Genomic DNA, 25,836 nt, shown 5'->3' with positions numbered 1-25,836 from the left:
TTTCCATATCATGTTTAAAAAAAATTTTTAAATCCAGCTTAGGCTAATATTTACGTGAAAAGTTAAATAAACAGAAATTTTCAAAATTACATTTACATACACCTACTTGGACCATGGCCCTCTGCTTGGCCTTGGAGATAGAGATGGACTTTATCACTTAACAGTTAATCTGTTCTTTAGAACAAAACTGTATCCAGAAAATCAGCATAAAAGTGGGCGCCCCATTACCACTTAGAGATTTTCATGCAGATATTCAAACAAAACTGAATGACTTTCCATGGATCTCCATAATTCTACTGGATCATGATTCTACCAAAGGCTTAATTACCATACATCCAAGGCAGATCAAAACGTCAATACAAAAATCTTAGTGTAGGAAGTTAGGGTCCTAATATTCTTAGAATTTTGAGAACATATGAATATTAAAGATTATAATAAAATTCTTACCTTCCGTTCATCGTCAACTGGTGTTGGCATCATTTAGCTTTAATTTTGCGGCACACACACAAGTAATTGCCAGAATATTTAATATAAGAAAGAACAGGCAATTCACCAAACTGCACGGCCACTGGAGTTTTATTAGGTTGGATTAAACCGTTGATCACAAACAAACTAAAGCATTCCTAACTTCAGTCATTTCTGGGATAACTTTACAAAGAGTTGAAAGTATTGCTGTCAACAACAGGATCCTGAAACCATTGAAGAATGTAACACTATTTTCTCAGCATAACCTGACCTTCGTAATATTCCTAGCAAGTTGTGTATCAATAAAGTGTCAGGTAGCCCTTTTGAGTTGAGAGAACAAACAACAGGTCTGCAGAAGAATCCTATTGATCCAATACACACACTGACTATGATTCCATGTGTGATGACTGTCCACACCAAAGACTAAACACTCTAAGATCTGCACTGTAAAGACACCACACTAAACAGTGGACACTTTGCTTGACCAACAAACTACACTTCAGAAAAGAAACAAAGGCAGAGCATGGAATGAAAGAAGCCGAGGAAGTTCGACACAGGAAGCTGTATAGTAGGTGACTTTGTTAAAATCCCACACTGAAAAGTGCACACACAGTCACGGTATTCCGAGAGCACTAACTAACTAAGCAGGACGCAACAGACATACGAACAGCTGTCTGATTTTGTAAGACTTATCACACACTGCCTATTTTTGCATCGACCCAAAACACACGTGGAAGAGACAGATTATTATTTCACCACGCGGCCGGCCAGAGTACCCACGCATACCTATTGTGACTATCATCGACTGACCCCTTGAATGCCCTCCCCAGTCGACATGTCATGCAAGGCCACCACAACAATCCCCCCGCTTGGATTAGCCGAGTAGCAGCCTGGCTCTATATCTCTTGTTGCATGCCAACCAATCAACCATTACACACAGAGCACCAAGAGAGTTCACGCGCACGTACTCCCCGCCGTACATTCACACACACACCGACAACATCGCAATATTTGCACCGCCACCTCCCACTTTGAGCGGAAATTTCACCACCAAGAACATCAACAAGTCACTAAAATTTAAGATATTATTAAGGGTCGATGTTTAAGGGTTTGTTTCAAGAGAAGCATGGCTTACCATCCTGCCTGCTCCCTCAGGGTGCAATGGCCTGCTTTCCGTCCTTGATCTTTCGGAAACTTGCCCGTTGTTTCCGTGATGGTCCGCCATCTTTATCGTTGCAGCTGGGCTATCGCTTATCATCATGCGTCATCGATTTCGTGAGCCAATCAAGATGGTGGATTCTGAGCGGCTATTTCAATTGGTTCGAAGTTGTTAAAGGATGATTAATTGCTCGATTCCTCATACCTTTATTCATTTTTCGTGGAAATCTGATTGATGACTGACTTTGTGCTTTATTTCGCACTTCCTGTTAAGCAATTAGGGATCAGGACTAGTTTCTTTTGAACTAACATGATAGGAATTCATCATAGAAAAACAGTGTCACAAAAAGGTATAAAAATTGGAGGGGAAAATGTGACGAGTGTACTAATTTTGTACCTACTTTCATAATATCAATAGCCAATAATAATTACGAGCGTAATTAGATTTGTGTGGCGGCGCTAAAAAGTGTTGAATGATTGATTGATTGATTGACCAGCTGCTGTACACCTAAACAGGTTGAAGTTGGTGACATTCTTCATTTAAACAAAACTTTAAGTCCACACGTTTAAACTTGTCAGAAAGTGTACTATTAGGTCGAATTTCAAGTTGAAGATAAACTAGAGCCTGCATTATATAACTTACATTTAAAGGGGTTATATGTTGTCATGGCTATACATATTTGAACTCGCTCACCAATCACTCTGTGTCATGCCATGCGCATAAAAATACTATACGGAGGTCACCTCATGCATGATAGAGGACTGGGTGGTGAGAGTTAATAACTTCCATGATGTAGGCCTAGGGCCTACATCCACAGGCCTGTCCATGACAAAACAGCCCCTTATGCAGTTCACATATCTCACACGTATTTATCGTTATATTTCGGACGGTGATAAAAAGATATGACAAACCCAACAAGAGAGAATGCTCCGGCACCCCATATTCTCAGTGTATACAGTGACACCCACACCAACATCATTACACCCACCCTAACCCAATCGCGTTCCACCAGGGGGTTATCGAAACATGGTTGAACGCAATAGAGTCACCTTAGGCACCAATCCGGTTTCACTTTTTGTAGTAACTCCATCTTTCGACTGCAACGAAGGATTGATGTGTTTGTCTCGATAAATTATTTGTTGTTTCATCTTTCATGTTGTCCATTTCCCGCGAGAAGTAGCCCTATATTCACTAATGGAGTGCAGAGCCATCCGATGCACCGGGTCGAATCCCTTGTGTTGTGGGAGTTTGCGGTAAGGTCATCTACACATCACAAGATCAAGAGGGCATGCCGTGAACGCTGTTCGACCAAAAACTACGGCTCACATTTACAACTTGGTTTTCGGCTGTTATTTAGCAAACGCTCACATTGGGTCGTTTTTACATCATAATAGATCATCAATAGAAGTTGACACAATCATTCAACGGGCGAAACAAAGCCTAATTGCCAATATACACAAAACAACTATCTATACGATCTTTGTTGTGAACTCATTTAGTAAAATAATGCACTCACCGTTGTTCCACGTGACTCCGCCATTGTGCCCTCCTACAGTTTACTCATGCTATCATAAATTTGTGGGAAGTAAATAACTCGTTTTTGAACTCATCATTTTATACTCCACATCGACCATGAGATCGACTCGAAACGCGTAAAAACGCCATCCGATGAATTCCTCACTGACTGAGAACTGCAAGCAACATCCTGCGCACTGGGGCTATAACTATCTGAATCTGCAACCACACAAAGTGACATTGGAACATAATAGAGCCATGAATAGAGAACTATGGATTGCGTTTTCTATCACACACCGGACAAGCGACGAAAGAGCAATAGACGTATTGAACTTTAAGTATTGAGCTAATGAATGTCATCCCACTAATCAAGATGACATTGCCCCAACGAGTCAAAATCGTCTCCATTGGGGCGAGACAAAATATGCTTTTACGTAGCACCTTGAAGATCAACAAATTAATAATTTCGAACAACGCATGAATTTTCGATCAGGGTTTAGTTGGCGACACATGCCCGATGCATCAGGATTTGCTATAATTATTTTAATATCCGCAGGCCTATTGAACACGAAAACAACTTACATATATTTATTTAAAAACAAAGTAAGGACCCAACAATGTGACCGTGGAGGATGTCGATTTAGATCCCATGCAGTTTTGACCCATTATTATTCTGGGATTATGTATTCCCTGTTTTGAAAACAAGTGGGTGTTTATCTTGCAATGACGTTAATGCAACCACACTCACGTAATTTGGAAAAAGGAAGGCCACGGAAAATGCCCATGGGGCCCAATGGTGAAAGGAACACTGAAGATTCACAGCGGAAATTGGCAGCTTATTTACATTGCCAATGTTGTTTTATGTATAATGATATCGTTTTGGAGGTTCCGATATGGGGTCGAAAAGGAGCGGGAAGGACGTATGAGGGGGGGGGGGGGGGGGGTAAATGGCATATCCCTTTCAAGTCTTGAGCTTGTTCAAAACGTTTTTGTTGTAGAAAAGCCACACTTGGTTCCAAGTCTGTGACCTTGGGGTTTTCTACCCGCTAGCAAAATTGTAGTGTTGCTTGAACCTGAAGCATGTACAGTTGTACATGTAGATAGTCCCGTGCCTGAATTGAACGGTGCCTAAACTACTGTAGCGCAATGGGTCATCCTCCCCGCTAGCCTTGAGTCAAGGCGCACGTAGCACCCTCAGATGTCACACACGACCCCTAATAAAAATGTTAGGGGTGCCGCCATTGCCGCGTGCGCCTTGACTATAAAGCATGGAGTCCTAAAATGTTATAGTTCCATCCCTAAAGTACTCATGGACTCGCCTCCCCAGTCCGAGGAACATTCTATACGACAGTGAAAGGTCTAGGTTAACCTCGGTCAAGATATCGGTTTTACATACATGTTATGATTGCTGACAAACGCAAAATAATCGCAATCTCAGACACCTTGTGTCCTATGAGAAATAATTGGGTGTCGGGACAAGCCAAAGGCTTATTGTCCAGTCACTTGAAATCGAGAGTATAATGTTCTGCCTGGGAACCGTCTTGGATTTTTCACGATAGGCCCTTTACGTCGTGAAGGAATGAAACCAGCCAGAGGTTCAAATAACGGACCTGCCGTTCTCCTCCAAACAACTAAAATTAATTTACACAAAACCGAGGCATAATCTGCCAGTAGATTGCAAATCAGCATTCACCAACGTCAACGATGTGAGTAGGCCCCCTAGACCCCGCGTAAATTCAAAAAAAAATTTGGGGGAACACTTTGTTCCTCAACACAAATTCGCGCAATACAATGGGTACCGATCATGCTCTCATATTATTCGGTACCTTCTGCAGACCCGGACAACACAAACAAGGACAAATACAACTACTCCATAGGGAAGTTCAAAAGGCCCGGGTGACCCGAAAGGAATTTTAAGTACAGGGGCAATGGGAAGAACAAAAGATGGCTCCACGGAGATGGCATTATTTTTGAGTGGTTGTTCACGAATAGGCGCGAGACTCGCACAGTCTATACTGAAAGCAAAATTACATGAAATTGCTCTCCTGTTTTCACATTGGAAAGAAGTTTGCTTTGTTCAAAACAGGAACATGAGTGTAAACAATCCACACATAGTTTCTTTCAGTTTCGTGCCTGAATGTTTTCTGGTTTTTTTTAATGGCATTAAAATACATTTCTACAAATGGGTTGGGTAGGCCAAAGTAACAACACATTACATTCTATTGTTAAAGGAACACGTTGCCTTGGATAGGACGAGTTGGTCTATACAATGCATATGATTGGAAAGATGTTTTAAACTTAGAATACAATGATCCACACAAATTTGCCTCAAAATTGCGTGGTTTTCCTTTTACTGTGCGGACTAACATGGTCGGCCAATTATTGGAGTTAAAAATTTGACTCCCATAATGGTCGACCGTGTTAGTCGACGAGGTGAAGGAAAACCGTGCAATTTCGAGGCATATGTTTGTGTGAATCATTGTATTCTACTTTTACATCTTTCTAACCATATGCATTTTATAACAAATGCTTACAAACGCTTTTCAAAGACCGACTCGACCGATCCAAGGCAATTTGTTCCTTTAATGTATTATACAGAATTGATTGAGACGAAAAACAGGATTATTTACTTTTGGTCTGAAAGCTTACTGATTATGAAATCATAACACAATGTTTTTTTTTTTCTGTAAAACATTTCCCACTAAAATTCGGAGAAACTTTATCTGAAAGAACAGCTGGTTTTGGTTGATAAAGCCAACATTAAGGACAATGTGTTGACATGTTGAGAACAGAGAGCTGAGCACGATTCTGTTTCTTCACATGTGACCAAAACAACAGATTAAACAGTTCTCCAATACAATTTGTTATAGTAAAATGTATACAAAGTAAATATTTGTTGTTCAATACCTTAAATGAAAACCTACACCAGTTGTCAAATCGGACATAGCTAGATACTTTGAATGATATTTTTGATATTTTTGATACCTCTGGTGGACAATTTAATGTGATTAACTGCTGATCTACCCCATTACACATTCAAACATTCAAGGTAACTATACTACAACATGGACCACTTCGCTTATGAAAGTATTTTGTGTCCCAAAAGTGCCTAGCACTGTTGGTAGACTCAGCCCTAGCCCCAATTTCATAAAGCTGCTTCGTGGCCCATTTTTGTTTTCATTAACTTGTTTGTTTTTGTTAATTTGTTTATTTGTTTGTTTGTTGGGATGTTTGTTTGTTTACAAAACTACAAATAGAACATTGTCATCTTTTGTCTTCACTCCGATCTGCTGGTGTATTCATTGCAGTACGTTGCTGACCATTTGACTTCATTGTTTGTTTATCATCAGATAGCGGCATCACCATCATCTTTCCTCCACACCTTTCTTGTGTCACATCTGACCCCAGGTTATGCCCTTCGACCTCGTCATCCACAGACAGGTCCTGGATCATAGTTCTTTTGGGTGTTCCTGTTTGGCTTGGGAGTCGTATGTTGGCAGCAGTGACTTCTCCAAATGCCACATTGTCTTCATCTTCATCTGACGTGTCGTCTAGGAGACTACCATCATCTTCTGAGGAGCTGTCATCTTGAGCAAAAACTGATAAATTCTAAACCAAAGAAACAATGACTAGGCATTATTTTAACTGTCTATTATTTGTTCTGAGTTTTCAAAGTAAGTTTTTAGGTCATCGACTTTAAGAGTATTTGTCAATCTATATGACCCTAACTAAAACTTTCACACAGTTAAAAATTAACATGCAGACTAAATTGTTCTTATACTCAATACAATTAAAAGATATTTTTCAATTCAAAGAAGTTTAAACATTAATACCATAGAGAAAGGACCAGGTACTTTTAATCAGGTGAAAAACGCGATACGACTGGACTTGTCCCGAGTCCTGAGTGTACTGACAAGAGGCTAAAATAACTGGCCTCTGGCTGCAGTCCAGTGATAAATTTTAGCCCTGTGTCAAGTTCAAGAGAATATCTCACCATTTCAATGATTTCCTGCTCACAATCTTGTATGTTCTCAATGTCCAAGTCCTCTGCTGGGGTTGTGCGAAGACGTTCCTCAAGTTTAGAGTTTGCCTCTTGCATCATGGGCAAAAAGGATTTGACCTGACTTAGGACTGCAACAAAATCATGCAAGGATTTTCTGTTAGTTAATTTTTTAATGAAAATAATTGTCTTGAATATAAGTTTACATTCAGGTCTTCAAAGCACACAGGTACAACATTGGTAATTATAAAAGACCAGTATCTGCACTTTTTTTATGTGACCCAATACTTACATTACATGAAATAATACAATTGTGAAAGTTTAAGCTCAATTGGTCATCGAATCACAAGAAATAGCAAAAACAAACCTTATACCTGTGTTTTCACTATTTGGAAAAACTTTTTGAAATTAGTACAATTTTTTTGGATTCTCCAATTTTCCACAATGGCATATCTATCTATCTATCTATATGGTGTAGTACATTCCTCTTGTAGTAGAGTATAGTCGTATGACGATCCTGTTCAATTAATATCCCGTAAAAATCATGTTGCAATAAATAACTTCAAGTGGAGCAGGGCATTGTTATTTGGCAACACATGAATGAGATAAAACAATTATTTAGTGAATTACCAGAGGATGGAGGCATTCTGTAGGGCTTCTTCTTTGTAATCAACAGTGGATCTATTGAGAAAAACAAAATAATTTAAAAATATTAAGTTAACAAAAACAAGCTCAAGAAAACGCAACATGCCTAGTTGTCTTGGCCATCCGTCAGAGTTGTCCGACCGTTGTTTGAACTGCGAGTTGTCTCAATCGTCGAGCTGTCCGAACGGTCAAGCTGCTGTCCGACAGACGAGTTTTCTTACATAATACATCCATTCTAGGACTCATTCATGAATAACTTGAGGGATCCGTAAGGAGTTTGTGCAGTACTCAACAGACAAAGATCAGATGCAGATGAATGAGGCGGGGACAAAGTTAATAGAAAAAAAACAAGAAGGATTAAATAATTCTCCATTACATAAAAGATCAATCAAGTAAGTTATGTTTTGATAATTTATGTTTTGATTTGAATTGATAATACTAATATTAATAATACTATACTATTAGTATTACTATATAGTAAAAAAGTAAAGTAATAATTAATGACAGTAATTGAAAATGATTAAAATAGTACTAAAAAATCAAACCATTTTTAGCCTTGCCGACATCCAGGAGATCTGTTGAAAAGCTTTGGTCTAATTTGGGCTCATTTTGCTTCTTGGATGCGTCAAACTTTTTTTGAACTTGCGGCTCCATCGCAATCACATTATTTTATCACGTTATTGGTTGAACGACGAAAAGCAAGCAGCTGATCACACACGTGGTGAACGGGTGTTTTTACAAACTCTGAATATTGAGGGCGCTCTTCATTTTGATTGATAAATAAATGTATCACACACTGGCCACGTAGATATTTCAAGTGAAATCTCAGTCTTCTTCTTGAATCCATGACACATTTTCTACATCCATGATTGTATAGTGTGTCAAGATCCTGAGAGTAGCAAACATGACAAACGGTAAGTAACAAACAGAACCCTCAGATAGTAGTTTTGGAACAACAAATTTAAATTCTTCCTCAATTGATTGAACTTGAAGGAACAACAATCCCGCAAGTAATTAATTTCTTCAGTTTTGACAAAATTGTTAAATTAAATAATATTAAATAATAGGCCCTTTATTCTTTAATCCTTTATTTAAAAAATTATTAATTTGTAAAATAATTTTAGGGCCTGTATGTAATTCTACCTCCATGGTAAAATGAAGTAGGCCTACTACACTGTTCCTTATTTCTATTTGCAAGAAGAAAGGAAATGCTCCTAGCTAGTTGCGATAACGTAACCCTTCTCCCGACGGCCGGAAGGCCGGAAGAGCCTGCTCTCCTTACCTGCTTCGCCTTCTGAAGTTCTTAGGGTTGAGCATTTATTCAATTTAATTGAAGAGAAAAAATTACTAGAGTTGGATTTGAACCGCCCCCTCTTTTGTTTTGTTATTGCAGCAGGTAAGTGGTGGTGCCATGCGGAGCGGAAAGTTATCCTTTCATTCTTGGGTTATGATGTATTGATTGTATTGTTATTGTAAGAATGATTGATAGCACCACCTGTGTGGCCAACTCATTGAATTCAGAGAGTTGGCCACACAAACAAGGCTACTACAGAGTACAATCCTGGCCAAAATGCTTGGGCCACCCATTCAAAACATTACAATAATAGTCAATTTTATGTCAACTTCCCTACTAGACTAGGGCCTTGTGACAAAAAACATTTTCTCCATCCCTGTCCCCTCCTCCTCAGTGTTGATGGGAGCTCCGAGTGTCCATGTTGGTGCTCCAATCAGAGTGCAGAGTCTGCAAGGTTCCAGGTTTTTTATTACTAATAATTTGGGGTGGCACTAAATACTGGAAAACACCAGAAAACAACCAGAAAATGTCTGGTATTTTTTGGTATTTAGTGCCACCGACAATTTGCACTCGAGTCAGTTTCCTTGAGAATACTGGTTGGTATTTATTAACTAATATTAAATTTGATTTGTCACACAGCATATTCCTTTGACGGTCTGATCATCTTTGGACTTCTAATCATCTGTACTTGCGCCTACATGAGACAAGTCCCTCGTCTCAAACAGTTTTTCCTCTCGGAGAAAAAGGGTTTCCTAGGAGTGTTTTACAAAGGTAAACTTATTACCGTTTTTTTTACGGCAAACAAAAATAGCTCATCAAAACACACCCAAACTGTTCAATCCATCTCTTTGGTAAACATGGTCCTGTTTGTTGTGTAATGCACATAGGGAACCCAGCCTACTTATCGAAAAGAAAAGGGGTTCACGCCAGTGTTCCTGGTTTGCTTGGCTGCATATTGCACCACAGCACCTTAATTAAATAACTTAAAATAAATAAATACAGACTCAAGTTACTTAAAAAGATGACGGACCAGTGAAATGACAATCTTACTGTATACAATTATAGATTTTTTATTGTAAATAATTATAGAATTTTAATATATGGCCAGGGATATTGGAATTGAAGGCCTTTGGGCTACAGTTTTTAGGTTTTTTAAAAACATTTTAATTCCAGGCATATATGTCCCTGGCTTTTGTTTTGTTCTATATGTACTTTGTATGTGTTTTACAATAAATAATAAATAATAAATAATAATAAAATAATAATAACTAGTCCTGCTAGCTAGTAAAAATTAAAAAAAATTAGGCCAAATCCTGTAATTGTTTTGTTGCATTATATATCCTCATTCACATGATAGCTTCTCTGCAAATGAAGAAAGAAAAAGTACAATTGATGTGATTGTTATTATTGTTGATTTCTCTATTGTTTTCAGCTTCCATCATTGGTACGAGGTTACATCTTGTTGTAGCCACAGCTTGCGTTGTGATGGGTTTCTACATACTCTTCATCAAGTGACCCCAGAGTCATCCCTCAAAACACTATTTCCTTAAAGTAGCAAGATGCTCAAATAATCGGCTACCTTCCAGTTGAGAGATGATGGAAGCGGAGTTCAAGAATATACCTCTCAGAGACTTCTTCTCTCTCTTTGGTCGGTGCTAAGTGGGGACCAAAAAGAGTCAGACTCAAATGGATCATGAGGAGTGCCTTGATAGCGATGAAGAAACTGTCAATAAGTTGTAGGCTCAATCATCCGGCTGTTCTTTTGTGAACACTGAAGGTTCTACAAGCTTGAGATAGTACTGCCGTTTGGACTTACTAGCATGCCAAGGCATGTTGCCTTCGTCTTAGTATTGATGCCCTTTTCAAAGTTTCCATAAACTGTAAGATTATGAAATTGGCCTTAACCTTTAAAATTCAAGGCCTGTTGTAAATAGTTTTGTATTATTATGGGTTTCTAAAGTTGCTGAAAATGCAAAATAGCGCACCCCCATTAAACAAACTAAACCCATTAAAAACTCAGTTTTGACTAAGAAGGGCATCAACATTCTTAAACTGCAGACACCCTCTAAATGGTGACACCAAAACACTGGCTTTTTTGTGAAGGTTGAAATGTTTCAATTCTACAGGTACATTCTGCAGGTATCATACTGTTCTTTGTCAGGTCCCTCATACAAGCAGAAGCATACATGTATGCATGTTGTAATTTTGTAAAAAGCATGTTGTAATAAGAACAGAAACATAATATATTCAATTAGTTTTTGCATAATATTTAAAGAAAAAAGCTTTCAGCTTGGTTGCCTCTGATAAAATGTCAACTTCTCTTTAAATGAAAGGTTGTAAAAATAGAAAAGCATGTTGAATTAAAGGGAAGGTACACGCTTGGTAATGACTCAGAACAAATATTATTTTTAAAAACTGACTTGGTAACAAGCATTAGAGATCTGTTGATAATATAGAACATTAAGGGAAACGACTCCCTCTTAAGTAACGTAGTTTTTGAGAAAGGTAATTTCTCACTAAAATAATAAAAGACTTCTAGCTAGAAATCTTTTATTCCTATATGAAAGCACACAAATTCGACCAACAAGGGTGTTTTTTCTTTCATCATTTTCTTTCACAATTGAGCCCAAATGTTCTTGTTACTTTATGCTTATGATGGGATGCACTAAGTGAGAACATTGGTCTTTGACAATTACCAAATGTTAATCTTCCCTTTAAAGCCATTGGACCCTTTCGGTTCAGAAAAAAAAATAAAAGTTCACAGATTTACAAATAACTTACAGGGTTTACAGAAGGCAATGGTGAAAGACTTCTCTTGAAATGTTAGTCCATGAAATGCTTTACATTTTGAGAAAACAGCAAAACAATATAAATTCTCGTTAACGAGAATTACGGATTTATTTTTAACACATGTCATGACACGGCGAAACGTGCGGAAACAAGGGTGGGGTTTTCCGTTGTTTTCTCCCGACTCCGACGACCGATTGAGCCTAAATTTTCACAGGTTTGTTATTTGATATAGAAGTTGTGGTACACAAAGTGTGGGCCTTGGACAACACTGTTTACCGAAAGGGTCCAATGGCTTTAAGTGAAATTCTCTAGTTCTTTAAGTGAATTTTCGGTCAAAAAACATCAACACTTTTTGGTCAAAAGTAAAATAAATGCAAAAATTATAAATTACCAATGATTTCTTTCAACACAACACCCCTCCAGCTATGAAATGGTAAGGCCCTCGGTAAACAACTCTTTATAAGGAGATTGCTGTGCACGTCGCGCGTATCGTGTGATGTGGCACAACTGTTCCAGTCGTTGCTCTTGACCAATAGGAATGAAGAAACTGTCCCGCTCACAACCAGTCATAAACACTTGTCATTATCAAAGGTTTGAACACCCCCACGTGACGCGCTCTCCACCAATAGGAATAGCGAAACTGTCTGAGGTATTTATGAATGGAATCAAATGTCCAAGTTGAGTTAAAAAACTCATACAATATTTGTTGCTACAGCCTTTAGTGACTTGTAAATCTGTACATAGATTCAACTTAAAATGAAATAAATAAATAAATAGTAATACGTATTGTATAGTGTGAACTTGATTTATTATGTATATCTATTTCAGCTATATACAGACACATCTTGGGTTTTCTTGAAGTTAAATAGTAATCAAGAAATAGAAAATACATTTGCACTATTATTATTGTTTTTATTTTATAATTTTGGAAATAATAACAAGGGAACAAAAGTGACTAGAATTGAAGACACCTGGGCCCAATTTCATAGAGCTGCTAAGCACACAAATTTGCTTAGCATGAAATTTCTCCCTTGATAAAGCAGGAATGCCAGCCAAATTCCCACATGATTTTCAGGACAAGCAAACAAACAGCTATAGGAATATAAGAAGCAACATGCAACAAATGGAAATTTGATTGGTAATCGCAAATTTGTGTGCGTAGCAGCTCTATGAAATTTCAGTTGAGGATAAGAAATTTCAGTTTGGGAGAGGGGGGGGGGGGGAGTCTTGAATAAAGAAAGCCACGCAATCGGGTAGAGACTAGTCTTGGTTCCAAGAACATTGTGTTTGTGCGTACACTCACAACCAGAAATGAAAAACATAGAGGGCGCTGTGAGGTGACTAGTGTTATTTTCACCACCAACATCTGGATTTGGGGAATAAAACTACAATGTTCACTCTTTGTTTATCCATTACATACACTGTGTGGTGTACATAGATCTAAACGTTGGTTGTATGTTCCTGCAAACACCATTGTCTTAAGCCCTGTTCGCATTGGACTTAATTTGGGTAAACTAACCGAGCCAATGGGTAACTTACCCATTTTAAGTCCAATGCAAACAGCCCAGGACGTTTTCCTCCCAGGTAACTTACTCGACCCGAATGGATAGTTTAACCGAGCCAAAGGTGCCCAGGAAGATTGACCAGGTCAGTTTAACCGAGCCAGAAAGTCCAATACTGACTCAACAACTCGGTTAAATCTCCCATCCGTCCGCGACCCGAAGAAGCCGACATGTTTTGTCATGGAAGAATAAGATTTTTGTGATTATCGAACTATTCAATGTTACGCAGGGGGCCAGCTCGGTTAGTTTACCCACGGTATCGGAAAGTCTACCCGAAGTCAAATAAATCCAAGTGCGAACGGTGAGAAAGTTAACCTGTCGGAATGTTACCCAGCGTCATGGTTAAGTTACCCAAAATATTAATCCAGTGCAAACACGGCTTTAGAACCAAGACTTGGTAGGAACTAAAAATATGCAAGGCTCCGGGCCGGGATTGGAACCAGGGTGTACACAGGTGAAAGGCAGGGAAAGCAACCACTTTCAAACAATCCAAATGCCTACTATAGATACAGTGATTTTTGCAGAAGCTGGAACATGATGTCTTCAACTTGCTTAATTTAAGTTTAGGTCTTAAAACAAATCAGGGGAAAAAGTAGCATTTCCTGACAGGCAAAATAATATACATTTGCGTCATAATGCCCACATAAAATATATTATCGTCAGCTGAACACATTTTGAGATGTGCTCATTTCTTCACAACAAATTGTAGATAAAAAAGGACAATGAAAACTTCATAATACAAGTTTTATGCAAAAATCCATGTTTTCCTCCGGTGTACAACGCCTGCGGGAAGTCCAGACTCTGTGGCTCTTTAGTAAACATGATGCACAGTCCACAAGAACTGTTGAGACTAAATGTCAAGTTATTTGATAACAATAATTACTGATTTTCCAAGGGCAAAAACCAAACTCCTTGAATCTAGTCAGCTTTATTGTAACACTTTGGAGAGCATACCCCAAGATAAAATTTATTTTTTAATTTTGTAATATTTGAGACCTAGGCATATTAAGTTATAATAAGCCATTAGTAAGTTGAATATTGAATTATGTCTTGTACAATGATTTGCTTAGTAACAAGTTATCCCTTAAAATGTGAAGTCCTCAAACTGTAGAGACAGTTGCTAAGTCACATGATTCAGGGTAAGCTTTTGTGTATACATAAGAAAGGACGAACATCCCAAAACAGTCTCCTCTCAACTGTCTTGCATTCCTTTAAGAATGTTCTGATCTCTTAAGATGTTGTCAGCAGGATCGGGAGCATCTTCGGCAATGATGAGCATCTTTTCCTACTGTCCAGTATTGTCATTACTGCCATTATGGCCCGGTTCTTCTCTCCTCTCAACTGTCTTGCAATCCTTTAAGAATGATTGATTTCTTAAGATGCTGTCAGAAGGAACAGGAGCATCTTCAGCAATGATGGACATCTTAACTATTTGTCCAGTATTGTCATTACTGCCATTGTGGCAGGGTTCTCCTCTCCTCTCAACTGTCTTGCAATCCTTTAAGAATGTTTTGATCACTTAAGATGCTGTCTGTAGGCACAGGAGCATCTTCGGCAATGATAGGCGTCTTCTCTGACTGTCCTGCATCTTCATTCTCATCATCTTCAAGTTCACACAGGAGGCTGTCATTCTCATATGTTGGAAAGAAATATCTGACGGGAAATGAAAAATAGCATTTCCTTTTTAAGAACACTATAAAAAGGGTATATTCTTTTGGTAATTACTCCAGAAGTTGGTTTTAACCTACTTAATAAAGAGCAATGGACAGCTGTTAATATTATAAAACTCTGTTAGAAACGACCCCCATCGAAGGTATGTAGGCTTAGAAAAAATGATAATTTGTTCACCCACAAAGTTAAATGTGAGAAAAGATTCAGGCATGAAGCCTTTTTCAGGCATTTAAAAGTGCACAATTATATTTAACCAGGGTGTTTTGCCTTTCATGATTTAAACATAAAAAATTGACAACCAGTTGAGCCAAAATTTTCACAGAAAACTTTAGAGAAAGAGGTTATGTTTCATACACAAATTAATTACACAGGCATATTTTCAATATTATTAGCATCTTTAATAATGAAACTGATTTAATTTTTGCAGAAATTGGCTAAGAAAACCCCCAATATAAAACCCCCTGTATCCACAATGATCAAATACTCACTGAGGCTGGTCCCAGTCATCTCTGGACGGTAGCTGTGTCATGTGACCCAGTGATGTCATGTGATCAAGCAGAGCCGCTCTGCTTTGGAACGATTCCTTGCAGGAGATACAAGCTCGCTGATGGACACAGCGTCGGATGTAGTTGATCAACTTCACTTGCAGGTAGAAGTTCAGACCTTAGAGACAGATGATGAAGAAGGGAATTTTTGAAGAAGGGAATTTTGTTGTTGACATGACACAAAATACCACCAGAAGTCTAGTTCACCGGAGCTTGCTCAAGGACACATGTGGCATGCATGGGACCGAACAAACATTCCGACAACACACAAGAACTTTAGTCCTGCGAAATAGAATACTTAGCCATGACAAACCACCCCCCAAAAATGAGTAAATATGTGTGTGTGTGCTTCAACAGCTCTACATGCATGTAATTGGGGCCCACAGTGTTCAAATGGTCTCTGTACTATCTATGTGTCCAGGTAGCTCCAGGAATTCGTTGTACAAAAAAACAATTTATGAAGAGTCTGGCCGAGCCTCTGGTGTTGTTAGCAGCAGAGGTTGAGTTCGAATACCTGTCATGACACTTTTGCCCTTCAACAAGGCACTCAACCGTAATAGACCCTTCCCATGAAATATCTAAATTGCACATAGCGCGTGTGCACTTAAATTTTTAGTTGGCAAAATGCGGGAATTTTGCGCTGTTTTGTACACAGCTAATGGGTGCGTGACGCAGATGCGATTGCGCGTCTGCTTAGTGCACAATCCTATGGCGTTTGCCAACCAATAGGGTATGTACAGTACGCATGCATGAATGTTGTAGCATATTTCCTGGGAAGGGTCCATTGCTACGTAAAAAGTTGGGAAGGTCCATTCTGCTCTACCAGCAGTCTACCAATATCCTCATGGACTGTGAATCCTTATGGACTGGTATCCCGCTCCTTTCTGCTGAGCAGAAAACTAATAAGCAATATTTCCTGCTGAAGCAGCCCTGTGGAATTGGGCCCTGGTGGTTAGTTTATTGCTGAAGTTCCATCGCTACGTATTATATTGTACACTACTCCCATTCTAATGACATGCTAAAAGAATACCTTAAAATATGGACCAGTGAAAAAACCTGATAGACTTGTCTGTCAGGCTTTACTAGTTAGTAAAATGACCAACTAACAACTAGTCAGTGAAAAGGTTAGAGGAAAACTAAAAAGCACTTTATAAAGGCTTTATAAAATCGTACCCTGTTTCATTTGCTCCAGATTAAACTTGTGCTGACTCAACATGTGTGTTTCCAGGGTCTTGATATCAGCGGCACTGACCGAGCAGAAAAGACACACAGCACCTATCCCAGAATCCTCCTGCCAGTCCTCCCAGTTGCTATGGAAACAACGGATTTAATCATATACTCAATATTGTGTCATGTCTTATGTTCATCTGTCTGTCTGTCTGGTTGTCTTGTTTTCTTGTTTGTCTGGCTTTTTTTTTTACAAGCTCATGCTAACCAAAACAGCCCATACTCTATTTATTACATTTATGTGTACTGTTACTTAATGATATTGTTTGCTTTACTCCGCAACTTATGTACTTGTCGTTATTCTTTTATGGAAGTATGGAAATAAAAAGTAACTTGAATTGAATTGAATTGAATATTTTACAAAGTGATAACTTTAATTTAAAAAAAGTGATTCTCAGTGCAACTTTATTGCCTCAGAATTCTCTGAGCCAAATAATTTTATTATTACCCAAGAATGTGGGTCACCAACTTGTTAGTAAAATAATTAGGAAATCTCTTTTGAGTAGTGTTGGTGATAAAAAGAACTGTAATTAACAACTCAATGTTTCTCCCGAAAGACAATCAGAACATACTGATAGACATGTTGAGTTGTCAAAGCATTGGTTCTTTTCAGAACAAACACTCCCCATAAAGTGATATTCACATGGTGCTACAGCTAGCTTCACCTGGTTATACTCCCACCATGCAAAGTTTCAAACTTACTTAAAAAAATATATGAGAAAAATGAATTAAAGGTCTCAAAAGGTCTAAATAAAAAAACAACTTAGATCTTTGCTCCGATACCGAGACTAGACTGATACAGAGTCGTCAAAACAAAGACCTGGACTCAGTCGAGACATCAACAAATTAGTTCTTGAGACCTACAACCTCCCGGGATTTTTATTTGTAAAAGTTCAAAGATTCAAACTCAAATTTGGGGTGTTCAGGCTGGCACAGTGTTATCTTTCCTCGACGTTCACCTCTTGGACCCCACTTTGAATCACTGCGGAGAGGAACTATGTGGATTGGGTTTTCAGTCCCTACCTGACTGCGTGGGTTTTCCCTGGAATAATTCTATGGGGTTTTCCTCCCACATCTAAAATCATAACTTCCTTCTTTGTCTTTTCTCCATTGGGTTCTTAGGTACAGTGATTAAGTTCCTTTTTTGAGAGTTCTTGGATTTACAGCGAGAGTAAATAAAAAGACAAAATTCTACTCCTGGTAGTACTCACTCCTCCTTTTCCAGATCGGCCAGATTACCGCCCTCGCCCTCCTCCTCCGACTTAACCGCCTCCCAGTTCTTGCCCAGCTCCAGGTAGTTGATGACGTAGAACTTGTCATAGATCGGATTCTTTGGGTTGAGTCTCTTGTGCATCTTCTTTCTCATGTGTTCCTTCAAGATGAGTCTGTCCTTGAAGGTTTTATCACAGTAGAGGCACTTGAAACTGAGAATGGGTTGAGGGTAGAGAGTTTGGGAAGAAGCAAGAGGTATAAACAAACAGAGACACCAGTCAATGGTCCAGCTGGGCTCGATTTCACAAAGCACTGTAAACACATTGTCCTTAATTTTGGCTGTAAAAACCAAATCAGCTGTTGCATTTTTAATTTAGGTTTTCAGATACAATTAACTCAAATATGACTTCATCATTTCTGAGGGAAATGTTTCAAATTTTTGTTTTATTCTACTACAAATAATAATGATTTTTGGGGTTGAACATAGAATTGATTAGAGTGGGATTCGAACCAACGACCTCCGGGAACGTGCCGGCGCTCTACCAACTGAGCTATCTAACCCTAAATTGGCGATCTCCATATTTTGTCAATATCTTTGTTCGGGGGGCCCAGTCAGTTTCCCTTGTGGTTTATATTGATAACTAACAATAATGAGTAACTACAGTAAGGTTTCAGACTTCAATTAAACAGTGGTGTTTTTTTTATCCCTACAAATCCTGTCTATCATAAATTGTGTTGAAACGCATAAATCAAACTGACCTGTCTAACTTTCCTTCCAGGATATCCAGAAATTCATTAGCAAAGACTGTTTTATAATAGAAGGAAAAGAGAAAAAGAAAAGTAAGTCTCTCCAATAACCCATAAACTCACACGCTCATCTCATGAACTTAATTTTCAAATCCCCCGATCAAACGAGGGCTGCTACAGACAATCTCTCTACCCACGCACTATCCCCCAATGGAACAAATTACCGCCTGAAGCAAAAATGGAATATATATCTTCTTCGAGAAGTAAAATATGAGGAGACAGATCATTTTCCATTGCAGCACCGCATCTCTGGAATCAGCTACCCCTTCACACGAAAACCTCAAATAATTTTCACTCATTCAAAAAGTCTCTCAAAACACACTTCATGTCAAAAGCATTTAGCTCCTTTTAACTACCTTTTCGTTTAGCGCCTTCCCCTTTTTGTTTTTCTCTTTCTTTGTTATCGTGGCTTGAGCTCCTTTGGTGGATTTGTGCACTTTATAAGACTTTTGTTATTTGTTTAAAACAATTATGACCTCTGTAGAATTCCACATTTGTATAACTGACCTTTTCGTTTAGCGCCTTCCCCTTTTTGTTTTTCTCTTCCTTTGTTATCGTGGCTTGAGCTCCTTTGGTGAATTTGCGCACTTTATAAGACTTTTGTTATTTGTTTAAAACAATTATGACCTCTGTAGAATTCCACGTTTGTATTACTGACCTATGTTATTTGGTTGTCCGACACTAAAGTGGTGATCGAATGCCATATGGTTGAAGAGCTCTGCCCTGTTTCCTTCAAAGTGTTCCCGGCAGAAGAGGCACCCCCGGGAGAAAGTGGAGTCGTCCCGCTCTCCCTGCTGGGTGCCGAGAATCGTACGCAGCCTCTCCCCTTGAAGATCTTCCCGTAACTTCTTATCCTCAGGGATGATGTCCGATAATAAATAATACTGGATGCCTGATGGGGATTGTCAAAGGAATGAGTAAGAAGAAGGTAACCAATATGAAGGGAAAAAAGAAAACAAAATAGAAAAAAAAAAACAGTTACGCATAAGCCCTCCAACTTTTTCAAAGTTATCAATATTTTCACAAGGAAGGTAGTGGTAGCACTTAAAGGCAGTGGACACTATTGGGTATTACTCAAAATAACTATTAGCAAAAAACCTTACTTGGTGTCGAGTAATGGAGAGCTGTTGATAGTACAAAACATTATGAGAAATGGCTCCCTCTGAAGTAAAGTAGTTTTTGAGAATGAAGTAATTTTCCACAAATTTGATTTTGAGACCTCACAATTAGAATTTGATGTCTCAAAATCAAGCATCTGAAAGCACACATTTTTTGTGTGACAAGGGTGTTTCATTTTTCATTATTATCTCTCAACTTCCACGAAGAATTGAGTTCAAATTTTCACAGGTTTGTTATTTTGTGCAAATGATGAGATACACCAAGTGAGAAGACTGGTCTTTGAAAATTAGCAATAGTGTGCAGGGTCTTTAACTTATGGCATAAAAACTGCATTGGCTTTCGTAGAAACAACTACTCCATTAGATGCAATGAAGTAGTTGCACTCGTATTGCTACCAAAGCTTATGCAGGTTGGTATGTAAAGTTAGTCTTTAAGTGCTACCACTGCCTTCATTGTTTTATCTATCAAACTAACAGCATGTACGACTTAAAAGACACTGGACACCTATGGTAAATGTCAAAGACTAGTCTATACAGTCGGTGTATCTCAACAAATGCATAAAATAACTAACCTGTGAAAATTTGATCTCAAGTGGTCGTCAAAGTGGCGAGATATTAATTAAAGAAAAAAACTCCCTTGTCACACCATGGTCACACAAAGTTGTGTGCATTCAGATGCTTGATTTTGAGACGCCAAATTCTTAACCCGAGGTCTTGAAATTACATTCGTGTAAAACTACTTGTTTCTCGAAAACTACGTCACTTCAGAGGGAGCTGTTTCTGACAATGTTTCATACTACCAACCTCTCCCCATTACTCGTAATCAAGAAAGGTTTTATGATTATAATTATTTTGAATAATTACCAATAATGTCCACTGCCTTTAAAGCCATTGGACCCTTTCGGTACAGAAAAAAAAAAAGTTTACAGATTTACAAATAACTTACAGGGTTTACAGAAGGTAGTGGTGAAATACTTCTCTTGAAATATTATTCCATGAAATGCTTTACTTTTTGAGAAAACAGTAAAACAATATCAATTCTTGTTAACGAGAATTACGGATTTATTTTAAACACATATGTCATGGCACGGCGAAACGCGCGGATACAAGGGTGGGTTTTCCCGTTATTTTCTCCCGACTCCGATGACCGATTAAGCCCAAATTTTCACAGGTTTGTTATTTGATATAGAAGTTGTGATACACGAAGTGTGGGCCTTGGACACTACTGTTTACCGAAAGGGTCCAATGGCTTTAAAAAGTGTGTGAAATGATGATATTTAAATAATGTGCATCAATTTTGAAACAAATATTAGTAATTACAACCTTGGAGAAGGGGCTCCTCTAAAGCAGAACTCCCTGTACGACCTAAAAAATAATGAAAACTTTGGGCAGTCCCTTTCGTAGGGGCACCATGGCCAGGGGCAATGGAGGCCATGTCAATGACATCCGCGGCCTGGAATTACCAGGCCTGTGATTCCAAGACTGCCCTTTTTACTAAATCTTAGAGAAAATAGGAGTATGTGAATATCCATATTGTACCACTTGAATGGGTTGTGTATGATACAGTATCATGGTGTGACAAAAGGAAGGTTGAATGTGTACTGTGTAGATGCATTCACCAAATGGTATCATGTTGCATGAAAAAATATGAAAAACTTCTCATATCTGACAAAGTCATAACTTACTTGTTCCATCTTGAGGACTGGTGGTCTCAGATGCTGACTTGACCAGTGTGCAAACATCTGTAAAGGAGGCCTTGCTGAACCTCAACCGCCAGTACTCTACATAACTGTGCAAAAAAGTAAACAATTTCAAATTTTGAGGATTTCACTCGTGTTGATCACAAGAATGGTAACCTGTTTACAGAAACAACAATGTATAAAACTCATTTGGGAGAAGTGATGGGTAAGGTGTGGAGACCACACCAGGGCCAAAATTCATGGCTCTGCCTACCGCCAAAAGAAGTTGGGCCCTGGAGTGGTCTGCACACCTCACCCATCACTTCTCCCAAAACAGTTTTTATACATTATTGATGTGCCCGCAAACAGATTACCATTCTTATGATCCAGGATTCACTTATGTTCACGATTCCCAACTTACGTGCAAACGCCGTTTTTTTTAGCAATCCTTGTAAGCGTAGAATGCATTGCAACGTTGAGTATCACGCACAGAAGCCAAAGTTTCCTGCTCACCGGTGGAATGTGCTTGCTGTAAGCATGGAATGAAATCCCTGCTTCCGTGAGGGCTGATTCTTTGCTTTCGGTAAGCAGAGCCATGAAATTGGGCCCAGTTCTTCACAGAACCAACACTTTCACAGAACAACAAGGTGAAGCATGTACTTTGGTTTTTCTCAGAGACAACAATTCTCCAAAAGAAACTGTAAGGTGACCACACCAGTTTATCTAAGAACCAGCATTAACCCCCGCTCCCCCCAACAGAACCAGTGTGAAGACCACAGTGAATCTTCTAAGAAACAGCACTACTCCCCGACCCAAAAGAGTTTTATACAGATTGTACCCGCAAGCTTACTTCTGCAGATTTTCTCAGTAACCATTCTCTGTAAAAATAAAGCTTTTTAATAAAAATATGTTTCCTAGACAAATAGTTAAATGCAACGACTTCTCTCACAACATTTTTCACTGAAATGAAGAAACAATTTATCAAGGCATTCATTTTTTAAAGGCATTGGACAGTATGGGTAATTACTCAAAATAATTGTTGGCATAAAACCTTACTTGGTAATGAGTAACGGGGAGCTGTTGATAGTACAAAACAATGTGAGAAACGGCTCCCTCTGAAGTAATAGTTTTCGAGAAAGAAGTTATTTTCCATGAATTTGATTTCGAGACCTCAGATTTAGAATTTGAGGTCTCAAAATCAGGCATCTGAAAGCACAAAACTTTGTGTGACAAGGTTTTAATTTTTTTTTTTCCATTATTATCTCGCAACTACGACGACTAGAGCTCAAATTTTCACAGGTTTGTTATTTTATGCATATGTTGAGATACACAAAGTGAGAGGAATGGTCTTTGACAATTACAATCAGTGTCCACAGTGTCTTTAATATAATATGTCATCTTCTCATCATAATCTGCCCCCCCCCAACCCAAAAAAAAAAACAAAACCCAAAATACTAGACAAAGAAGGTGGATATTTGTTGTTTGTGGGTCTTTCAATTGTTGTAAGCAAACAAAACTGTCTTGCTTATGTTTTATTCTGGACAAATTTTTGGTTCTTAGCTGTGATTAAAACCTGTGTCTACAGAGGTGAAAGTCAGTGAAAGCAACCATGATAATAGTCTGGTACCCTCTGATGGATTGGCGATTATTGAGAGAGACAATTGTTTTTAAAATTAAATTTTCTATTGCCAAATAAATAATAATAATAATAATAATAATAATAATAATAATAATAATAATAATAATATTGGGCTGATACTGCTTAACAAATTTGTGGAGAAAAGTAGGGGGAATAACAGAAAACGTACAGCTTTATAACGAATCAGACATGCACCGTACCCAAAGTTCAGAATTTTGAGAAAAACAATCACAAACTTTAAACACAAAAAGAAGAGCAAACTGTGCTTGTATAACAATAGATGTAACTTTGTTTACCTGAAAGCAACTTCACAGAAAGATTTTTCAAAGGAAAACTATCACGAGACCTGAATTTATTTGAAATTTCTGAAGGGAAGATATTTTTAGCTACATGTAATTACCTTTTCAGATCACAAATGAGGTTGATATCCGCAACAACTAAATTATGAGCAACTTGCAGATGCTTAAAGAAATCCGTCTTGTTCCTGTCAAGATCAAATGCCACAGAGCAGAGTACACAGGTCACCCCCTCAGCATCTTCCTCTTGTGTGGAGGGCTCTGCGTTGCCATCTTCTGGGAAGCTGAGGGGCCCTAGCATATGACTTGCTGCATGAGTCATGTCTCCGACTGACCTAGTGGCTGAAAATTGAGAGGAAAAATAACTTAATACTTTTTTTCAATTCATTCATTCAAAATTAAATTTATTCCCACACTTCAGGAAAACAGAGTACAAACAATTTTTTTTAAGGAATAACCAATAAACAAAGCTATTTAATGAGGGTGAGAAAAAAATAAATAGAGTATGGAGGCATCATCTGGAAGCCGAGGCTTATGCCTGGGGACAGACAATAAACAGGGACAAGAACGAACAGACTGACAAATAGAACAAAGACAGACATGATGAAGACAACAATGATGAGAATACTAATTGCACAATAATAATAATACCAATAATAACAATGATCTCAGGATTGGGTTATTCATGGTCTTAGTAGAGTTAATCATACATGTATTGCATTACCATAAGCTCCTCAGCGTTTGAGCACTCTGTAATCTTGGTGCAGTTTGTTTTTCTTAGTATTTTTTTATAGGCATAATAGCCAGTCAATCAAATCATCCACAAGGCCGTTTTGCTGGCCGATCATAATACAACACTCACTTTGTAATGCGAACAAGAGAAGCCAACATTATGATAAACATATTACATAACTAAATTCATCTTAAGTTCCACACTGTTGTGTCAGCCTAACAATAAAGGACTACACTCCTGGTTGTCATAGTCATATATGCTCCACGTTTGAGTGCCAGATGACGGCATATTTTTTTGAAGTCCCTCATTCCTTCAAAAAGTCTATAGCCTAAGGCCCTAGGGTAATAACAATATTATAAATTCAATTAAAAAGTAAAAAAATAAAATAAGAATATTCTTGTTTGTTATTAAAAATTGGCGGAAAGTTTCCTTAAGTGGCCCCACCACTTTTTCATTAGATATGAAATAATAATAACAGTATCTAATTATAATTTACCTCAATAATTAGTTGTGATTCGTAACCCTCCTGCCACTGGCATAACCCTCTGGCTACGCCGTCGTCAGGAGGGTTACGTTATCGCAACTACTCATAAGGTTTATCCCGAATAGGAAAACGTCAAGAGAGGGTGCTGTTGAGCCCACACAAAGGTATAGGCGTTGCGTGCGCAAGTCGTAGAAACTGCATAGAAACCGCCCCATGTTCCTTCCCACAATGCATTGCGTTTCTGAATCGCGATAAACCTTATTGAGATGTTCCTTTTTTTGAGGTTAAAATGAGTGAAAAAGTGGTGGCGCCATACACGGAAAGTTATCCAAACAATATAAAATGTTTACTTTGTATCATCAATCATTGAACTTGAATGAAGTGGATAGCCTTGTTTTTTGTTTTTTTTTACCCCGCCCCCTCATTGAGCAAAGGGTGTGGTGCGTTTTATTATTGTATGGCAACGAACGGCAAACGCATGTGAATTGAATGGTGAATTGAATTGATTGATTGTGAACTGAAATTGAAAACAAAAGTTCTGTATCTTTAATGGCAATCATTCAGATCGTGTGACTTAAGCCAGGTTAAAAAAAGTTACGGTTACAATAACAAAATTCTAATTCTACGTCCTGAAAAATATATAATGCACCACGTAACCCTACTGCGATGAAAATGTAAAATAATTTGGACTTTAAATCTCGAATTTACCTTTCACAGGAGGCCGCCATCTTAGTCTTTTCACAATGTTAAAATATTTATAAATATTCAAATATTGTTTTAGTTTTATTTATATATAAGATAATGAATTTTTTTATTAAATCAATTAAATGTTGTCACATTGAGTTAATTTAAACTGTTATTTAAAAAAAATTGATTTTCTTTGTTCCCAATAAACAATAATGTGTGAAAGAGCTTGATAAGTCCAGTCAGGCAATCAGTCATGTCAAAGTTCACCGCGGAATAAGAAAACTGTGTGTGTGTGTGATGCATACACA

General features: G+C 38.2%; 4 protein-coding genes across 7 annotated transcripts in view; 1 reads left to right on the top strand and 3 right to left on the bottom strand.

The window, feature by feature from the left end:
• The window catches only part of LOC139952862 (S-adenosylhomocysteine hydrolase-like protein 1), a 57,496-nt gene extending 54,228 nt beyond the window's left edge, over nt 1-3,268 (bottom strand). Inside the window, exon 1 of one of the 3 annotated variants that reach the window (XM_071952171.1) lies at nt 3,141-3,268. In XM_071952171.1, the coding sequence (XP_071808272.1) occupies nt 3,141-3,164 (24 nt within the window). In that variant the 5' untranslated portion in view covers nt 3,165-3,268. Of the gene's footprint in view, nt 1-447; nt 1,263-1,600; nt 1,703-3,140 lie in introns of those variants that run through there. The other 2 variants (XM_071952137.1, XM_071952153.1) reach the window with 2 other exon arrangements.
• Nucleotides 3,269-5,216: 1,948 nt separating this feature from the next.
• LOC139954262 (NOP protein chaperone 1-like) lies at nt 5,217-8,531 on the bottom strand. The gene is made up of 4 exons (XM_071953990.1): nt 8,330-8,531; nt 7,770-7,820; nt 7,134-7,270; nt 5,217-6,748 (listed from the first exon to the last, which is right to left on the bottom strand). The coding sequence occupies exons 1-4, from the start codon at nt 8,436-8,438 to the stop codon at nt 6,404-6,406; spliced, it is 642 nt and encodes a 213-aa protein (XP_071810091.1). The 5' UTR covers nt 8,439-8,531; the 3' UTR covers nt 5,217-6,403.
• Nucleotides 8,532-8,565: 34 nt separating this feature from the next.
• LOC139954263 (protein kish-B-like) lies at nt 8,566-12,581 on the top strand. Its single transcript, XM_071953991.1, has 3 exons — nt 8,566-8,698; nt 9,718-9,849; nt 10,511-12,581. The coding sequence occupies exons 1-3, from the start codon at nt 8,689-8,691 to the stop codon at nt 10,591-10,593; spliced, it is 225 nt and encodes a 74-aa protein (XP_071810092.1). The 5' UTR covers nt 8,566-8,688; the 3' UTR covers nt 10,594-12,581.
• On the bottom strand, nt 11,516-25,666 carry LOC139954261 (zinc finger protein 277-like). Of its 2 annotated transcripts, none has more exons than XM_071953989.1 (9): nt 25,550-25,666; nt 23,729-23,966; nt 21,696-21,799; nt 19,551-19,784; nt 18,845-18,890; nt 18,085-18,297; nt 16,820-16,956; nt 15,590-15,764; nt 11,516-15,083 (listed from the first exon to the last, which is right to left on the bottom strand). In XM_071953989.1, exons 2-9 carry the CDS (start codon nt 23,944-23,946, stop codon nt 14,912-14,914), a joined length of 1,299 nt encoding a protein of 432 aa, XP_071810090.1. In that variant the 5' UTR covers nt 23,947-23,966; nt 25,550-25,666; the 3' UTR covers nt 11,516-14,911. The 2 variants fall into 2 exon arrangements, with proteins under 2 accessions (XP_071810090.1, XP_071810089.1); XM_071953988.1 differs by having other exon boundaries at nt 25,557-25,568.
• Nucleotides 25,667-25,836: the final 170 nt, after the last annotated feature.

The sequence above is a fragment of the Asterias amurensis genome, chromosome 2, assembly GCF_032118995.1.
Source record: "Asterias amurensis chromosome 2, ASM3211899v1".
In the NCBI taxonomy this organism is placed as follows: domain Eukaryota; kingdom Metazoa; phylum Echinodermata; class Asteroidea; order Forcipulatida; family Asteriidae; genus Asterias; species Asterias amurensis.
This window is presented reverse-complemented; position numbering and strand designations above follow the sequence as displayed.

Bases quoted from the DNA above. Each gene is read 5' to 3' on its own strand.
- LOC139954261 (XM_071953989.1), bottom strand. From the start codon at position 23,946: ATGACTCATGCAGCAAGTCATATGCTAGGGCCCCTCAGCTTCCCAGAA. The intron at 19,785-21,695 runs GTAAGTTATGAC...AATCCCCATCAG, and splicing joins CAGTCCTCAAGATGGAACAA to GCATCCAGTATTATTTATTA. The intron at 18,891-19,550 runs GTCAGTAATACA...ATTATAAAACAG, and splicing joins CGGACAACCAAATAACATAG to TCTTTGCTAATGAATTTCTG.
- LOC139954262 (XM_071953990.1), bottom strand. From the start codon at position 8,438: ATGGAGCCGCAAGTTCAAAAAAAGTTTGACGCATCCAAGAAGCAAAAT. The intron at 7,271-7,769 runs GTAATTCACTAA...ATTTTGTTGCAG, and splicing joins CAGAATGCCTCCATCCTCTG to TCCTAAGTCAGGTCAAATCC. The intron at 6,749-7,133 runs GTGAGATATTCT...TCTTTGGTTTAG, and splicing joins AGCAGGAAATCATTGAAATG to AATTTATCAGTTTTTGCTCA.
- LOC139954263 (XM_071953991.1), top strand. The intron at 9,850-10,510 runs GTAAACTTATTA...TATTGTTTTCAG, and splicing joins CCTAGGAGTGTTTTACAAAG to CTTCCATCATTGGTACGAGG.